Raw genomic sequence first — 18,988 nt, forward strand, 5'->3', positions numbered from 1 at the left:
GGGGGGCAATTGGCTATTTGGAAAGGGTTGTGTCGTCTTTATATACTTTACTCGTTACTGCTACCTGTAGATATATTTATGTTTACAGCAGTGATGATATACAACTTGTTTGGGGGTCTTTTTTTTCAGGTTCTAAATTGGAAACTTTCTTTGAGAGCTGTGGCATCGCTGACTTAATAACAACCTGTTATGGGGGCAGAAACAGGAGAGTGGCTGAAGCCTTTGCTAAAACTGGGAAGGTAAGATGCTGCGAATTCTCACAGCATTGCATTGAACTTTTTTTTTTTCCAATTCATAATTGTTGTTGCTGTAGTTGTTCTGAGTTCACCCTCTCCTGGCTTTTAACACTTTTAGTACCATAGGCGACTTTTGTCTCCAGTGGGTGGTTGGCAGGTGCTCTGGTGTGGTTTGCTTCTTCTTTCCTATCAAACTCTCTTTTAACACCTTTAATCTTCGGGCGCTCGTATGACCTTATGCAGTTGCGAGCGCCGTAAAACCTCTACTAAAACTGTCACCAGGCCACAGTATGCGCTCATTACTGCTGGCAACTTTAGTCACCAACTCCACCAGGCACGGTTAACATACAGTGCAGCCTTTCTATAGCAACCTTTGATATAACGACATACTCTGTGTAGCGACATGGTGCCTAGGCCCCGATTTGTTCATGACATGTGTATATCATTAGTAATATTTTTAGTTGCCTTTCTATAACAACAACTCTCTACAGCGACATTTTGTCTGGTCCCGACAATGTCGTTATACAGAGGCTGCACTGTATTTAAACAATGAACGGAGCCACTGCACTGAAGTAAATACCAAAGGAAATCACTCTTTTATGATAGTTGAATGGTTGATGAAACTCTTTGAATTTTTATAGCATGTTTCTTCGGCTGTGAAAGTTTGTGGGGTTTTTTGGGGTTTTTTCTAAAAATTCTACTTTAGCTTCTGCGTTCTAAACTGATACGGTACTTGAGGGTTTTTTCACTAGATGAGCCTTCAGTTCTGTAAGTGTTATCCTTTGCCTGGTGGCAGACAGGCATAAAAATGTAGGTACAGTCTTTTAAAGTCTTATGGCAGACTGGCATAAAATGTAGGTAGGTAGTCTCTTAAAGTCTTATGGCAGACAGGCATAAAAATGTAGGTACAATCTTTTGAAGTCTAAGGCAGACAGACATAAAAATGTAGGTACAGTCCATTAGACAACCCCGTCATGTTGAAAGGATAGAGATTGGGGAAAAGGAGGAGGAAGAAAGGTATTGAGCACACACAGAACCAAAGGCTGATAGGTAGCTAGCTATGTGTTTCTTTCAGAATTCAAGGTCATTAACCCACATCATATAAAGCAAACATGGTTTACTGGAGAGACTTTGGTGAAACAGCATAGATTATAGAACACTGTAACAACATTTCAAAGGCTTGCAGTGTCTGGCAAAATCTCATGTATATTCATTTGTATATTTAGTCCATAGCCATATTGGTCTCTTGGCCACAGCGGAAGCTACAAGACATCTTAAACTTAATTTCTTCTGTTTCCAATAAGAAGTATTCTCCTCTTCAGATGCATTTATCATTGTTATACATTGACGGATAAAATATTGTAATATTCTTCTTCTTCTAATTATTTTTATTGTTATTATTATTATTTTCATTTTCATTATTGTTGATTATTCAGACCATAGCTGAGCTGGAACAGGAAATGTTGAATGGACAGAAGCTTCAAGGTCCGCCCACGGCCTATGAGGTGAACTACATGCTCAAAGCCAAGACTATGGAGGAAAGGTGGGCAGTGACATTATTGTATTTTTCCTCACCGGTGCTACATGTTTTTCCTCTATTGTTTCTGTCTGTCCGTCTTATATTTTTTTAGTGGGTGGTTGGCGGGTGCTCTGGTGTGGTTTTCTTCTTCTTTCCTATCAAACATCTATCGTCCTTATCTCCCCTCCTTCTTTTTTATGTTTGTTACTCTCTTGTAAAACCTCTTATCTTCTGGCGCTCATATAACCTTATGCAGTTGCGAGCGCCATAAAACCCCTACTAAAACTTAAAAACTTATTTTTTAATAACCTTTACCGTACAACGGTATTTACTACGCTGTACGTACGTCGTGTACCAATTTTGGAACAGCAGTTATCGCAACTCGTAATCAAGAGCATTCCCAACTTTTTCTAAGATAGCGGCCATTAAATTAAAGAGAAAGTGGAGAGCTGTTTCAAGAAGGAAGAGTGAGTAAACTGGAAATGTTACTTAGATTACGTGAATTATGTTGGAGTTTGGCTTCATGCTCAGCACACAACTCTATAGTACACGCTCAGAAGCCTCCCCAGCATTGGATAGCAGGACCCTCAGATAGCAACACATGTGCATGCTAAAAATAGAAGTCGCATCGCCGTGACCCAGCGTGCTCGGTTTGTATCTGTGTTGGCCTAGGGTCTGCAGTTTTTTCCAGTGCGTGCCATTATTGGTACACAATGTAGGAATAGGGTGTAGGGAAAAAAATGATTATCAATTTCAAAACTTGAGATCAAAACTTCTAATGGCCATTGTTTCAATGTCGGAAATTGAGTAAGCCTACTTGAGGCATTCTTAGCTGCTCATAGACGTGAAGCTAGCCATAACAGAATGAAATGAAATTTAAAACACCCTATAACGTTTTTGGTACCCAGCGTACGGTAAAGGTTAAGTAGGAATCGTGCTTGACCTTTTTCCTCTGGTGTTTCTGTTTGTCCTTTTTTTTTTCCTTTGACTCATGCTTGACACTTTTTCCTCTGTTGTTTCTGTCTGTCCGTCTTAATTTTTTTTCCTGAGGCATCGTACTAGTTGTCCCTCTGTTGTTTCTGTCTGATTGTATGTCTGTCTGTCTATCTTATATTTTTCCCTGGACTGAATGGCTGTTATTGTGTCAGAGCGCTTTTCTTTTCTCATTGAGTGGTTGGTGTGGGGGTCTCATGTAGTTTCTTCCTTTTCTATAAGATATCTATCGTCCTTATCTCTCCTCCTTCTTTTACTGATATGTTTCATTCCAGTTACACCTCTAAATCTCCTGCACTTATAAGACCTGATTGTGTTCCAAGTACCATTCAACTCTTACTTTTTTTTTAAAAAGGTCATATCACGTGACTTTCTAATAAGTTTCTAGTAACAATTTTAATCTTCTGGGCTGATATGACCTATTTGTTTTAAAAGTGCCATAATACTTATACTAAAAATGAAAATAAATAAAACCACAAACGAACTCAATTTTTTTTCTCCTCAGGTTTCCTCTATTCACAGCCGTCCACAGAATATGCACAGGAGACTTGCCGGTCAAGAACTTGATGGACTGTCTCAAAAATCACCCAGAACATATGTGAATTGTGAAACAATAGAGTAGGGGGAGAGAGAGAGAGAGGACTGTTGGAAATATTTAGGAGTTGAATTTTAAATATATCTGCTTCATCAGGAGGAGACCTGTTCCCTATCCCACCCCCTCCTAACTAAAGCTTATCGTAAAACGGACACTTCGTACACTCCATACCTCCTTGTTCCTTTTATCTATACCTTTTATGGGTGGTTGTCAGGTGTTCTGGTATTGTTTGTCCTTTAAAAAAAAAAAATGAAACGTCAATCTCCCTTATCCTCCTCCTTGTCCTTGTATGTTACTTTTTAGTAACACGTCTTATCTCAGGCACTCATATGACCTAATTGTGTTGCAAGAGCCGTAAAGTTCTTTCTAAAACTAAAATCTAAAACTAAAAATACTAAAACTCACAACCTTTGAACCGATTTCTTTTCCCATCCCTTTCCTCCTGCTGGGTGGGTAATTTGGAATTCAGCTTACATAAAATGCCCCCTTGTCTCAAATTTTTTTTCAGCAAGCCATCGGCTGTAGCCCGGATGTCCGTGTGCTACAATCCATGACGACCAGACGGATGATGTGTTGTGGGATACAAACAGCCTATGAGAGGCGCGGACTGAAGAGTTCCACCGGTGCCAAGCGCAATAGATCCTTCTATGCTTATTATTACCATCATAGGTCGCTGACTTTAACATTATTATGCATTCAACCTTTGTACAGAAATTTTGGCAGTGTACAAAGATGTGCCAATGAGATCTAGATTTTCAATATAACATGATGATGTCAGTACATTTTGATGTGTCTAAAAGAATTATGTTATAATATGACAATGGTTTCGGATTAACTATATGTAGGCTGCATGGGAATGGTAGAGGTGCATTGGTTACAGGGTATACCCTCATATATATTCATGTGATACTCTTTGTTTCCATCCTGTTTCCTGTGCTGTCAACACTGAATCAGATCTCATTTGGTCTTCGAGTCCCTTTGTTTGTGATGGACTGTGGTATGAAAAAAACTGACATTTATGCAGTATGGGGCTATGATGTTATGATTTACAAAGAAGATCCCAGCCTTTGCTGAGCAGTCTGTTGTGTAAACTCTTCATCTTCCAAAGTTTATCTGTAGAAACATGTTTATGAAATAACTCTCAACCAAATATCATTATTAGCCTTTTTAAAAATTGCCTGATTACATCCATCTTGATTGATTATGATGATTTATGAAAAGTATGTATAATAGGGCACTTTTGTTTCATTTTGTCAGGTTCTCGGATCAGATTCTGTGGGGAAATTTTTCTTTTCATTTTCAACAACAAATATCTGAGTAGATCCCCTACAGAACTTGTGATTGTTCCAAACAAGACATTTTTTAAAATGTGTTTAGTTATGTCTGTAGCTTACATCTGTAGTTAGCACACTGTCAGTACCACTGAGCAAGAAGGTTCTTTCTAAGCATTGCCACGGCATTTGAAGATGTGTAGACTGGAAAGGGCTGTCATGAACAGTCTGCTTATTTTGGCTCTCATATGACCTTATGCATTTGCGAGCACCATAAAACCTCTACTAAAACTAAAACTAACTAGTCTGGTTCTTGAGTCAGTGTTTATTTTGTTCAGGAAAAGTCACTGTGTATTTTCTGTTGACATCATAATAATATAACACTGCTATACAGTCTTACTTCGTTTTTCTTTTCTTCTTATCATCAAGAACATTATCATAATAATATGTGCCTTGCGGTGGGAAACAATACATTTTTGTGGAAAGGAGTGATGACATTTCTAGACGTTAAGCGAAATTTGTTCCCCCTGTTTTGGTTTTGAACATCCTTCTTTAGTTGGTCTTCAAATTGAAGGAGTTGGTTGTGAGCTGACTTCTATTTTGAAACTTGAAGTGAAATAATGTTGTTACCTACACACTCTTTATTCTCAGGCAGACTTTGAATTTCTATCTCTACCGGTTCTCTGTCACTTAACAGCCCAGATTATAATCTTTTTTTATTAGAACTTACCTTTAATTAAGGGGAACTGGGTTATTTTGATATTTTATTGATATAAGGGCCAACTCTTGATACAGGTTGCTCTGCGTGAGATTTGCAATGCATCTACATTTTCAGTGTTTCAGACATTCCTCAAAATTATACTGTGGGGTTTTTTTTCTTTTCATAAGATAATGAGAATGTTTTCTGATCTTCAAAGCTCAAGAATGTCATTGTGGTTTTAAGGAAAGCAAGCCAAGACAATCATCAAATAAATGTTGAACCAGAAGCTTTGTCTTTGTTTCTTTGAAGGTGAAGAAAAGACACTTTTCAGTATTCAGAATCTTATGAAATTTTGAAATTATTTTCATTTGCTGTTTAATATTGTACACAGCTGATTTTTTTTCATTTTGGATTATCACTTTTCTGCTCAAATTTGTATTTCATACTTTTTTAATTCCTTGTTTATGTGTTTATCTAGTTTTGGCTGTATTTATTGATCGAAGGACTTTGTGTTTGCAATGTTTTGTTTACAGGAATCATTTTTGTGTGCTATCTGTCAACGGTGAATGTCTGTTCTGTGACCTGTAACAGAGTGCCAACTGATGTCTCTGTAGCCGTGATCCATCATTCTTGCGCTTGAGGGGCCACCAAAGTTTGAGAAAGCGTTTCCTCTAACAATGGCCAGGGAGATTCTCTCAAATATAGCCAGTTCATTTTCCTGGGGTTATCAGTGGCGTTTACTATCCCAATGGCCAACTTTCTGAAGAAACTGGGGACAACAGCACCTAGCGTTTTGAGAATGCTACAACCTCAAACCCCCACCCTTAAAAAGAGGGGGGGAGAGACTAAAATAACACGAAAATTAGCTTGTCATCTTTACCCCCCCCCCCCCCCCCTTTTTTTTTCCTTCTTTTTTTAAGGGGGTTAGGAGGGGATTGGGTCGAGGTTGTAGTATTCTTTATTCTCTAACAATCCTATGAGAAACATTAAAAAATGAGCGTGTTGTGTTTTCCGAATGGTCTGAGGTTTTTTTTACTTTTGTTTAATTTACTTCTGACTTTCTCCTGTTTTGTTTTTTGTTTTGTATTGTACATGTATCCTGTGTGCATCCCTGCTTGTCTCTGACATTTTACAAGATACAATTTGAATCTGTCCAATACAACCACCTATTTTCCAAAGTGATTGTCTTACTTAGACATTGTCAGTATAATGTAGGAAAAAAAAATCTAATGGGGAAGTGTTTGCACAGGTGATTATCTTGGACAGGTGGTTATTAGAGCAGGATCAACTGTAACTCTATCCATTTCCTGGATTATATTCTTATCCTAAAATTTGGAATCAGTTCCTTTACATTTATTTAATCCTTTATTCTTTTGTGGATTTATGTTTGTTTCAGAGCTGATTGCTAGTCTTATCGAGTTGTGTCTCTTCTTGTCCCCAAGTTTTTTCTTTAACCATTTCGTTGCCGTGGGGTATGTGTTCCTACCGTCAGCTCTGATTTTCAACTGAGCTTGTTTCCCAGGACTGCAGCCTAATATCTCAGTGTTAATGGACGTGCGATCTGGATCTAGCGCACTCGTGACATATTTCAGACAACGAATCTTCGGTTGTGGCTCTTTTCTCACTTTTCTTATTTCTCTTCTCCTCCCATCTTTCTCATAATTTCGAATAACCTGCAAATCTAAGTTAAAAAGTGAATTTATTTGCCTTTTTTAAGTCTTTTCGATTCTTACGTTTTACGAGAGCTCACAGCCGTTCGCAAGCCTTGATCTGTGTTTACCGATCGCTTGCAAGCCTGACAGCAAAGTAATATTGGCAAATTTGGTTTGCGTGTCTTTTATTCCCGAATACGAATCTACTCAGTGCTTGTGGCTTAAACTCCGTACAGAAGAATTAGAGCCAGGTTATTAGCATGACGTACATGTAACATATAGGCAGCCAGGAGCGGCAAATTTTGTCAACCGCTGTGATGTACATGGTATGGCGCTGGGCTAAAAATTTGCATTTTCATGACATACCAGGTACCACATAAGGCAACGAAGGGGTAAAGGAATATTCACCTTTGTTTTTCTAGCTCCAAATTACTGTCATTATTATATGCAGGTACCTGACAGAATGAAAAGATTGGTGCATCGTTCCCTTTTGATTTACGTGGATTAGGGAGTTGTTATTAACATTGTCAATGCTTTTTTTGTTTTGTTAAAGTCATTGAATTTGGTAAGTACTTATTGTGTGCTAGAGTATACCATATGTGAGGCAGCGTAGTGGAATCAGGCTCTCGTCAAAATAATCAAAATGCCTTTTTTCGCAGGTTTGTGAATTTTTATCAAATTTTTGTTTTTCGGCTCAACACCTTTCATACCCATTAAAGAACTAATTTCTGTTGTGGATTTTTCTGAAAAACGTTGATTAAACGCACAAAAATTGTAAATTTTCGGTTACCACGGACTCTTAAGCTAAGCAAATGACTAATCTTTGGCAGCCATTTTCTCACTAATTTTACCTCTGAAAACAGGTGACCCCCACCTACTTCTTTCGCAAATATCTCAACTTGTATTCAAGATAAATGGATATTTTTTTTATCCAAATAAAGACAAGTGAACAAGCTTTAAAGATGATTCCAATAACTCTACATGCCCAAAAATTGATGAGAGCCTGATTCCACCACGCTGCCTCACATATATATTTTTTATGTATGGTACAAGTGTGCCTATATATTAATATCTTTGTTTGTGCAGCGGGGTATATTTTTTGGTGTTTGTTTGTGAAATGTATCTTGTGGGTGGAAGAGTCAATGGTTGTGTATGTGTACATGCAAGTGTGTGTAGATCTATGTGTGTAAGTACAGAGAAGAAAGAGCAGTGCTTAGATGTGATAGTGTGTACAACTTTGAGGCATTTTGTTATATAGATCTTTACTTTTTTTTAAATTTATTGAATGTATGTTGAATGATAACAACTCGTAAAGCTTTTTCATTTGGCTGACAATTTTTTTTCCTCCCAAAATAGAAGCAGCTTCCTTGTCTCAAATAAAACCAGATCTTCCCCTATTTTATTGTATATTATGGAAATATACCCTTGGTAGCTTTTTGCTAAAATGCTTTTTTAAAGAATTTTTTTCTCATATGTTTATATTGACAGTCCTGCTTTATAGACACGATCTCTACAGGTCTTGAAATCCAATAAATTTGTCTCTTACCAAGTTTAAATGCCACCATAGCGCTGGGCCAGTGGTTAGGGCGGAGGGGAGGAGGAGGAGGTGGTTGTATTCTCTCTTAAATTTCTGTGTCACAATAATCAGATGCGATACTCAACTATGGTGCAAGCTGCTCAGGTTCTAGCTGGTTCATGAATGTTGTCGGTTCCGAGAAATTTTATGACTCCATCATATTTCATCCTGCTAGAGATGGTTTTTACAATTTGAAGGTTCTGGTGCTGAAAGAGGAGTAAAAATCAGGATTTAAAAATTTAAAACAATCATGGGAAAAGCATCCTCAGAATTTTGGCAAATTGGGTGAGGGGTGTCTACTTCTAACTCTAAGAGTGTACAACTCTATACTATAAGAGTGTACACAATTAAATGAAAGTCATCACTTTATAGCGAGTGCATTGAATAATTATGCAGCTATTGTTGAATCTGCATTGCTTATTCACTATTGAGTTACTGGAAATCTCGACTATAGTCACTTTGTTGAGATATTTGTGCTTACAGTTTATACACATGCCTTACCCTTCTGATTCTTTATCACTCTTCCGAGTTTGACTTAGCTGATGTTAAGACAACTGGCATATAGTACTAACATTTGGGGATAACTGACACTTACTTTACTTTACTTTACTTTTCCGATCCAGCGGCCATTTGGGTTCTAGCCCTTCGGTCTGTCGATATGGCAAAGAATTGACAGGTTTTAATCAGCTGTGCTTTGTCGCTGTATAGAGTGTTTCCGATGTCTGGGGAGGCAGGTAGGTAGGTGCTACGCAGGTCACAAAGTGCTGGGCAGTTTAAGAGGTGGTGTGGTACTGTTTCATCCTGGCAGTCGCACAACGGGCAGTCGGGTGGGGTATCCTTGAGGATCCTATTAAGGTAGGAATTTAGTGGTATGTGTTGTGTTCGCAGGCGAAATATCGTGACTTGTTCTCTTCTATTCAGGGAATTTATTGCATCTTTAGAGTTGGGGGCTGTCATGTGTGCAAATACAGTTCTTCCAGTTTTGCCCGATAACTGACACCATTTTCCCCCTCAGACACCCCCTCCCCGCTCTCTTTATTTTTCGGGTTACCTCAGCCCAAACACCCCCACCCCCACCCCCCTCATTATTTTGAAATATCCTCAGTATGTGACTCTCTGACAATATTTGCCACATGCTACTTATTTCTGCATGGTTATGATGCAGTCTATGAACCTATCTATTTTATGTTCCTGGAGAACAGTGGCGTCAGTGGCTTTTGTGGTTTGGCTCTCAGACTCGCAACCGTAAGGTCGTAGGTTCGAATCCTGTCAGGGACCCAACGGTGTGTCCTTGGGAAAGGCACTTAACACGAATTTTCCTCACTTCACCCAGGTGGGAATGGGTACCTGGCTATAGACAGTGAAAGATCTGTCAGTTTGTTGGTGTCTGAGCGCTTCATCAGCTGCTTGCACTGTATGCTTCTTGGGAAGCTGAGAATGCTTCTGGGTGTTCTATGGTCTGCCGGGGTAATAATATAGTGTAAAGTGCATAGAGCTTACTGTAGAGCGGGATTGTGCGCTGTACAAATGCTATTTATTATTATTTTCTTTAACAGGTGGTCGTCTTGAACAGTGTAATGATTTTTTTTTTTAAAACATTTACAGTGGGAAGTGGTCGTCTGTACAGTCTGTACAAGTGATTGTCTTGGAAAGATGGCATTCAGAGCAGATTTGACTATAAATTATGATATAGTCAAAATAATTAATTGTGTGTTACTGTACCGCACTGAATATTGTGTTTGTTGAGCTGCAACCAAAAAATATTTACTCAGGAATATCAGGTAGCTGTGACGTGCTGTGATGTAAGTTGTTTTTGTATTAGAGTTTACACATTATATCCTGTGTGGCGCATCATACTAATTTAGAGTGCACTAAGTCAACAAATTAGGCAATAATATATCGTAGATTTGTTTCATGTAAAAGTGATTCTTAATATTGAACCGGTGTCTGTGGTGTAGCGGTTAACTTAATCCCTTTGCTGTCGCATGCAGAAGACCGAGTTCGGTTTGCGAGTGGGAAGAATTTTTATTGAGTGTCTCGGTCTTTTTGCTTGGATGTTGTATCCCTCTCAGCCTCTGGGTTGGCCCTTATGGGCAGGGTCGGAAACCAACCTACAAAGATCTAATGTATTTATGGGGGTGTAAAGTCACTTGCATTTAAAGTCTTTTCAAGTGTATTACTTATGAAATATTCAAATCTTTGTTCTTTTAAACATTTTTTCCCAGTTGTAAATGGAAATGAATAGATAGTTTGTTTTTGTGCTGCCAACAGCTGAGGGAAAGAGAAAACCCCTATGGCTCTTTGTAAAAGTATCATAGATTGGCTATAAACATTTTCCTGTACCTTAATTAATATTTGTTAAGATAATAATCATTATAATGGTTAGTCCGTCAGTGTCTGGCATTGACCAATGCATCTCTGCAAAGGAGAATATCTCTCAAAGAGTTGTTTATGGAAGTAAAGGAAAGTAAAAGTTGATTTGGGGCTTCTACTGTGGCGTATGAGACCAATTGTGGCAGAAAAGAGCCTGCAACATTTCAACCATTTAAAAGCTTTGTTTCCAGACTTGTGAGAGTGTTACTTCACTTACCAGGTACCTATTTTCCCGTGGGTGATTAATGTATAGCCTTGCAGCAAAACCTGAGTTGGACGTAATCTTTTAATTTTAGGTTATAGAGCTGCTTCCTTTACCTCAGACACTAGTTGAAGTTGCAAACACTGGTAAACACTTTGCAGTCACACAGCCAGCAGTACAAAATACCCCATCTGGTCGCCCAGCTAGGAGAGCGGCTGCAACGGACTTCTCGGGCCTGGCGCAGAAGTGCCAGGTGACCTGAACAGATAATTTGCACCAGCGCATTATTGCGCCAAATGACTGCAATGTGTTAAACTTAAACTTTTTTTTGTTTGTGAAGATTTGGAGATTTTGATGCAGTCCAAATTGTCCTAGACTGCCATAAAATGTCATTTTAATGTTAAAGAAATGTAGTAAGGTGGGAAGTGGTCATTTGTACTGGTGATTTTCTTCAACAGGTGACCATTAAAGCAGGTGTGACTGTACTTTCTTCCGCTTTTCTTTCCTCCATCTTAACTTTTTGTGTAGGTAATAATCACAGAAAAAGCATGTGGTTGAACACTTTTTAATAATGAGAGTTTTTATGAAGCAGTCAGTGTTGTGTGGGTTGTTTTATAATTATTTTTGTTGCTGAGATGCTTGCTTTTTTTTACTGATTAATTAATGTATTTGCTCTGTATTTGTATGTGAGGGTTTTAATAAAGTATGCTGCTTGTTTCATTTTATTGGTCCATGTTGATCAATAACTTTTCCTTTTCTGAATCAAATAGTTGAACAGCATTTATCTGAGAGGGATGTTTTTATCCACGGTTTTGGTCGTGTTTTACTTTCTGTGCAGACAAAGATGCTTATCAAATCATTGAAGTGTATTGGGAAATATTTGAGGGTCTTTTTTCATGCTGTGTGTTTTCTTCTTAGAGAATGTCAGTAATATGTACAATGTACCATATTGAACTACTTGGAAAAAAATCCCTTCCCTATGCTCTTCAGCACCTTTTCCCACTGTTGATCTCCTCAGTATTATGAATAACACCAATCTCGTTGAGAATCTTTTGTTGTGGTTTGCCATTTGGCGGAGTGCTAACCCTTACTGCACCAGGCTATTTTTAACCCTCATTCACCAAGCTATTTTTAACCCTCATTCCCTCTGGCTCATGTAATACTGGAGTTCTGACTCCCCATGACTAGGCAATACTGATTAGAGCTGCAATGTTTAATTTGCAGTTTTCAAAATCTAAACTCCTTTTTTACAAAAGTTTTGGAAGGTAACAAATGTTTTTCAGATACAATTAGAAAGATTACGATAAAAATATGCGACTGGGTTTGAGGTGGCCAGCACTCTATCAGGAAAATATTGATGCCTTGGGCAGGGGGACATGAGAACTTTTGAGGGAAATATACATCATGTATATAACGCGACTGGAGTTGTAATAAGGGTTAAGTCCTGTTTCCACACTCACATTGGATTTATGGTTGTATATATTTCAATTTGTCATATGAGCTAAGTATGAAGGCTGAATTTCTTTCTTCTTGATAAAACTTTGGTGTATCGTACTCCGTAGACAGTAGAAGAAGATCTGGAACTATGCTCACTGTAGCTGTGTCTTATTGTAGCCATGGTAAGTATTCATGGGGAACTTCTATTGGACCTGTATAATATAATAACTGTGCTTTATGTCCGTGATGTTCCCTGTATTTATCAGTTATCAGCAGTGTGGTTGGTGGGTGCTCTGGTGTGGTTTTCTCATTCTTTCCAATCAAACGTCTATCATTTATCTATAATCTCTCCTCATTCTTTTCTTTGTATTTGTCTTTAGTAATACTTCAAATCTTCGGCACTTCATTACCTATTTGTGTTGCAAGATGCCATCTTATGCAGGCGGTTGTTAGGGTATACTATAGACTGTACTATATGACTATGTTTTAGTTTTATTGATTCTGATGTGAGGAAGAGTTAGTGAACTTTATTAGCAGGAATTTCAGCTCTTATTTCTTACTGTTACTTTGCCCGTATAAAATGTAGGCAATCTTACATTTGTAGTCGTGCCGGTATTTCTAGTGTTGTGTAGTGTTTTTAGTGAATAAGTTTCATCTTACTTATTTTGACGACCCCCCCCCCCCTTCCCCAACGGGAGTCCCATGTTACTTTCAAGCGTGTACTTTTTGCTAGGTTGAGATTTGGTGTGGTTAATTTGAGCTTGTGTGTCGGACTTGTTAACCTCGCCAGTAATATAATTTGATGTTTTACCCCCATTAGCATTACAAAATGTGTAAAAGGCTATGAAAAGATGTGTATGGAGTAGAAGTAGAAGGCAAGGGACTATCAGGTTCAAATGAATTCATTTTAATGAGTCAGGGCTAGCCAGATTCTTCTTCATGGATGGTGCAAAAGCTACCATTTTGACACAATGTGACTGAATTCCATTTTGACACAATGTGACTGAATTCAACTAAATTCAGCAGTGACCGTGAAAGTCATACACATTTATTTTTCAAGGTCACAAGTTGAATCGGTTGTGTTTTGCCAAAATTGCAGCTTTTGTCCTCTAATGGAGCAAATCTTGCTGACCCCCTACTCAGTTCGATTGAAGCCAATTGTAGCATGCACTGGGTCTAATAAAGCACAACAAAAAAGGTTTTCTTTCCAAGCTCTTTTAGACCGTTGGTTTGGCCCTCTATTATAAATTTCTATTGTCAATGTCATATTTCCTTTGTAATCAGATTAGTTCTTGCTTAATTTACATGTTTATATTCAACCATGTAAATGTAATAAACGCTACAAGCTTTGAAGTTATATAATATGATGATATTATGTATTGATTTGCCCATAAAATGGTATGAATTTTGGTGATCCAAATTGAGAATCTTGATTCCTCCATAATTGTGTGCTATGACCAGCAGCTAACTCCCTTATTTTAATTCCATCATGAATCTTTTATTAAACACTTTCATGAAAGCTACTGAAGTTCTGTGCTGTTTCCGTGTATTGTTTATATGATATATTTTTGTTCTTTATGCCACCAAGTGGATTCCCAAAGGGGGGATAGATCTGTTAACATGTTCTTATGAACAATGGAATTGTAAATGGGCTGATTTATCAATGTCATGCTCCTACTGTGCCGGAACAACATAGGGAGAACTGCTGCTTTTTCTTTCCTAATCCTTACTATCGTCATTTTACCTTCTACTTCTTTTGTATGTTTTTCACACTCTTGTGACCCGCTATTTCCAGGGTGCCTTGATAGTGGAAGCAGACTTTGTGATGTTGAGGCTAGAAAGGTGAGCAGAGTAAGCCTGGTTCCCCGTTTGGACTTCTCTGTTGACATCCACCCCTTGGCGCTCATATAACCTTGTGTAGTTGTGAGCGCTGTAAAATCTTACTAAAACTGAACTAAAACCCGCAAGTGGTTAAAGTTGAGTGTTGGTGTCTGTGTCCAGAGCCCCCTCCATTGGAAAACTCACGAGGGGACACTGAGTGACACAAGTCCTATTGACTGGTTCTTTCCAGTTTCTCAGCTGTCTCCATCATAGGCGGTGCCCATTGGCATCATCGGTTTGGGGCTAGCCGGATTGTCCTCCAAGGGAGGGGCAAAACATGGCCTTCGTTATTACAAGGTATCACGAAGGCCATGGGCAAAACCCCAAAAATGATGACCGTCAATAACAAATAAATGTGTTTGTTTTCAAGCTCAGTATTAATAAACAGCCTGTCATCAGAGTCTGTTGGATTGAGGACCCTCACCGGAAAGTCAAAGGTCCTAAGGATAGATGCTCAACGAAAGGAGCAGATCATAACTGAAGGAAATGCACTAAATGACGTCGAATCCTTCCGCTATGTTGGGAGTATAATTGACAGAGGGGGAGAAACACTAACAAGAGCTGAAATAAAGTCCCACATCCGGAAGTCATAGGCTGCTTTTATCTTTGAATAGGATTTGGAGGACCAGGGTTATCTCACTTCGTACAAAGCTAAGAATTTTATACTCGAATGTGAAGTTACTCTTGTTGTATTGATGTGAGACATGGGACGCATCTCAGACACTTGCTGAGGATCAATGTTTTGTTGAACAAGTGTCTAAGAAAGTCACGGAGGATTAGATGGGCAGACAGGGTCACCAACGAGGAAGTATATTATCCAAGAACAATAAGACAGAACCCAACCAGAAATGAGGTGGGGATGGGTTTGACATACTCTCAGGGCGTCAAGCAGCTGCATAACCAGTAAAGTGTTTGATTGGAACCGTCGGGGTAAAAGTAAAAGATCAAGGGGAAGACCACGTGGAACCTGGAGAAAAGTTACAGATACTGATGTAGAGATAAGTGGGAAGACAGGGAATACACCAAGAGGCTAGCTCTGGAAAGTGAAAATGTTGGTTCGTGGCCTATACCCTGATCCAAGGAGAGAAAGCAATGCTGTTTGTGTTTCCAAGGCTGCGCATAGGGCCATCGGTTTGGGCAGTTAGTCTATTCATAGTGTGCACTGAGGCTGCCGGAAACCCTGCCGAACAGATCCTCCAATGGGCACCGCCTATAAAATAAGGGCCGAGAGGAAAGGGGGGGGGGACATATATACATATATACATATATATATATATATATATATATATATATATATATATATACAGTTCAGCCTGTTGTGCCCACAAAGAGGAAAAATAAAAGGGGGGGGGGGGGTATAGCTGTACACACAGCCTGTTGTGCGCACACCGCTCATGATCACACATCTTTTTGCTGCTGTGTGGAACTGAATGCGGAAAACCTTAAACTGAGTGAAGCATGGCGTAGGATACATGAAGTGTCTAACAAAAGCAAGAGTCAATAAAAACTTGCAGCCCACCAATGAGTGGGAGTTTACTACTGATAGTATGAAACCGGGAACTCCATGTTACAGCGTAGTCGAGGTGGTGGTGGTTGGCGAGCACCTTTTGTGTGGCTTGCTCATTCTTTCCGATCGGACGTCCTTTTTTTATTTTTTATTATTTTTGTGTTTTTTTTGAGTGTTTTACGGGGCTCTCAACTGTCATATAAACGCGGGGGACACATTAAACACTTCAAGTTAGCAGGAAATTTTGAACTTTGTCCGGGTGGCGGCCGAAGCCTACTAGGCTCTTATCGATTTTGGATCACCAAAGGGTCTTTAGTGTGCAGAACTTGCTCACGGGACCTCATCCGAGATTTTTCACGGATAATTATCCGAAAAGGCTAAGTGTTAGATCTTATCCTTCCAAAAGATCAGGGACGTGGCTGAAAGACAGCAGCAGGAGCCAAAGAAGTCGCAGTGTTTTAAAAAGGTCGAGTTTACCACTGCTCAATGAGCGTTTATATCAATTCTGGCCAGCTACAAGGGCACTGAGTGCGATTGAGTTTACACCATCGATATAGAGAAGGAAAGCGGTGACTACGTATGATGAGGGCTGTATAGATCTAAGACCTCGCTGCAGGCCTATTTTCGATGGGAAAAACAGGCCGTATAGGCTAGAAGAATTTTGACTTTGAAAACTTGTATAGAATCTTATTTGAAATTTTGAAGAATACTTGATCTAGATGGCAGATAATTTAAGGACCCCCACCCTGATTACTGGAAAGAATATTAGGGCTTACACAATATTGGGATGTACATTGAATATGTGGATGTTCGTGTCCCTTATTAGATTGAATATTCCGCCTCTCCCAAACCCATGTCCCATTACTCTGCTCGAAAATGTCGTTCTCATATTGTTTAAAGAGGCATTTAAAAAAAAAGAATTTAAAAATAAATAAATAAAAATTAAAGCTTGGCAGGCACTATCATTATAATGCCCACTGTTCCTTGAAGACCAAATGAATAAATTGTAACAGTGCTCGCGTTTTATCTAACAAAAAAGAAACAATCAAACCCCACAACAAAAGACGTATAGGCAAAAATATAAAATGTCATTCCTTTTTTTCCTCATGGGATAGGGCCAAAAATTATCATGTATTATTGCAAGTGCGAGCATATTCAGGCTTAGCGAGAACTACTCCATTGTAGTTACTCATATATCACTGGGCTGAGGGAACGCTTCCTCGTTTTAATGACTGCCACATTGGCTTTTCAATAATCCAAGCGTTCTTAAAAAAAGAACCAAATTGAATTGGCCCCTAGACTAAGCCTAGAAAAAAACAAACTCTCACGTTTTCTCATGACCACAAAATGCACTGAAAGTTTCAATGAATTTCTAAGGATGTAAAAATAGCCTCCCCCTTAAAAAAATATTAATCTGTTTGGATCCTCTCCTTCCGACAATCCTTTTTTTTGTGTGTGTTATGGTAATTTTATGCGGAATGTCCAACAGAAGCATTGATACTTTATTATTTGGAGTGATTTGAAATTATTATTTTATCTCAGCTTTAGTTTTGAATCTACGATTTCGAGAATGTAAGTAATTAATCACGTTTTTAGGAACTTCGTTTTTGCCATGTGATCACATTGCTGAACATCTCGGAACCGACCTGGCAACCTTGCTTTCCAGCCAGGCTAGCTTGCATTGGCCTTTATAACAACTTCTTTGTTCATGTTATGCAGTGTGCTTGGATAAGTGGCACAGAATGATGGGTTCAAATCATTTCTTTTCATAACGCCCACTGCTGTAAAGTCGGTAAGCTTCCTTTCAACGTGTTAAAAATGTTTATTTGTTGAATAGTACGTGTATTGCAGGTATGTAGACTCAATTTGGTTTGCACAAGAAGTCCAACGGGACAGCGAACATTGGAGCCACAACATTGGAAATATGGCGGCGACTCAGAATTTTCGACAACAGTCAACAGACCTACACACACATCTATATTTTGGATTGACCGTCTTAGCCGCTGACAGCGTTAACGGAGTTTTGTGTAAATTTAAAGTATTCAGCGCTTTTTCGGTTGTCCCCCCCCCCCCAATTAGCCATTATTTGCCGGTTTTGGCCCCAAGATTAGGGCTAGGGAGGTTTCAGGTGTGCTTGCAACCCCCCCCCCCTGCCCCTGACCTAACAAAAATATGGAGGGAGGGGGGATGCCCTCCTGAATTTTACCATAATTTGATGGGTGAGAATAGTGCAGGCGAGTCTTTTGGCTATTCTCACCCGGTGCGCGTTCACCGTTATAGCGATCTAGGCCAACCAATTTTTGCTTTCACCCTAAACCACAGAATTCTACACTGTGAAAACAGAAAAATTGTAGAATTCTGTGCCGTGAACAAACGTTCCATTACTACTGTTAGCCTACTAAAAGCGTAGTTCGGCTCGATTTGAAAAGTTAAATAGCCGTAGTATCTTTGAAGACGACCAAATTAATTTACTTTTGTGTTTTAACATAATTTTTTAACTCTGTTTTGGTCAATTTGATCGTCCACACCGATCGCCGATAGACAGTATTCAGAAACGAAGTGACTATTCGGACTCGAGTCCGAATATGAAAAAATGTTATTCAGACTGATTCTTGTCCAGCGTGACATCAGTTCCGACTTCCGACTTCCTGTGACTCGTGACTCGGGCTTCCTGTCCTGCCTCACTCGTGACTCGCCTCAGGCTGAGTACAGACTGGGATCACTTTGGGCAAAATGGCGCTTTGTGCAGGAGCCGAGTTTTTATCTTATGATGAATTTGAGGCCGACCTGAAAAGTTATAGCGCTTCTAATAAATGTTTAGGCTGGATTGTACTTTACCGGACCACCCGTCTCGGCCCGTGATTACTACGCACGCCTAGCCTAACTACGCACTCATCATAGTACTCTGCGTGCGGACAAAAGGTAGTTCCGCGGGCGACTTCGCGCACGCACAGCGAAGTCAGCGGCGACTGGCGAGGCGAGGTGAGCGAGAGGTGGTGGTGGTTGAGAGTGGGCAGGGGATTTAACTTTGGTGGACCATTGTGTA

At 39.3% G+C, this 18,988-nt stretch overlaps 2 protein-coding genes across 3 annotated transcripts in view; both read left to right on the forward strand.

The window, feature by feature from the left end:
- The window catches only part of LOC101850965 (glycerol-3-phosphate dehydrogenase [NAD(+)], cytoplasmic), a 29,578-nt gene extending 23,978 nt beyond the window's left edge, over window positions 1–5,600 (forward strand). The window contains exons 7-10 of the mRNA XM_005101382.3: window positions 130–239; window positions 1,673–1,779; window positions 3,254–3,346; window positions 3,852–5,600. Coding sequence (XP_005101439.1) covers window positions 130–239; window positions 1,673–1,779; window positions 3,254–3,346; window positions 3,852–3,897 — 356 coding nt within the window. The 3' untranslated portion in view covers window positions 3,898–5,600. The remainder of the gene's footprint in view (window positions 1–129; window positions 240–1,672; window positions 1,780–3,253; window positions 3,347–3,851) is intronic.
- A 12,006-nt stretch (window positions 5,601–17,606) lies between these two features.
- Window positions 17,607–18,988, forward strand: part of LOC101853467 (SWI/SNF-related matrix-associated actin-dependent regulator of chromatin subfamily E member 1) — a 52,120-nt gene continuing 50,738 nt past the window's right edge. The window contains exon 1 of one of the 2 annotated variants that reach the window (XM_013084250.2): window positions 17,607–17,734. The gene's annotated coding sequence lies outside the window, so the exon portion shown is untranslated. The remainder of the gene's footprint in view (window positions 17,735–18,988) is intronic. The other variant, XM_013084251.2, reaches the window with a different exon arrangement.

This window comes from Aplysia californica, unplaced genomic scaffold (genome assembly GCF_000002075.1).
Source record: "Aplysia californica isolate F4 #8 unplaced genomic scaffold, AplCal3.0 scaffold00281, whole genome shotgun sequence".
NCBI lineage: Eukaryota > Metazoa > Mollusca > Gastropoda > Aplysiida > Aplysiidae > Aplysia > Aplysia californica.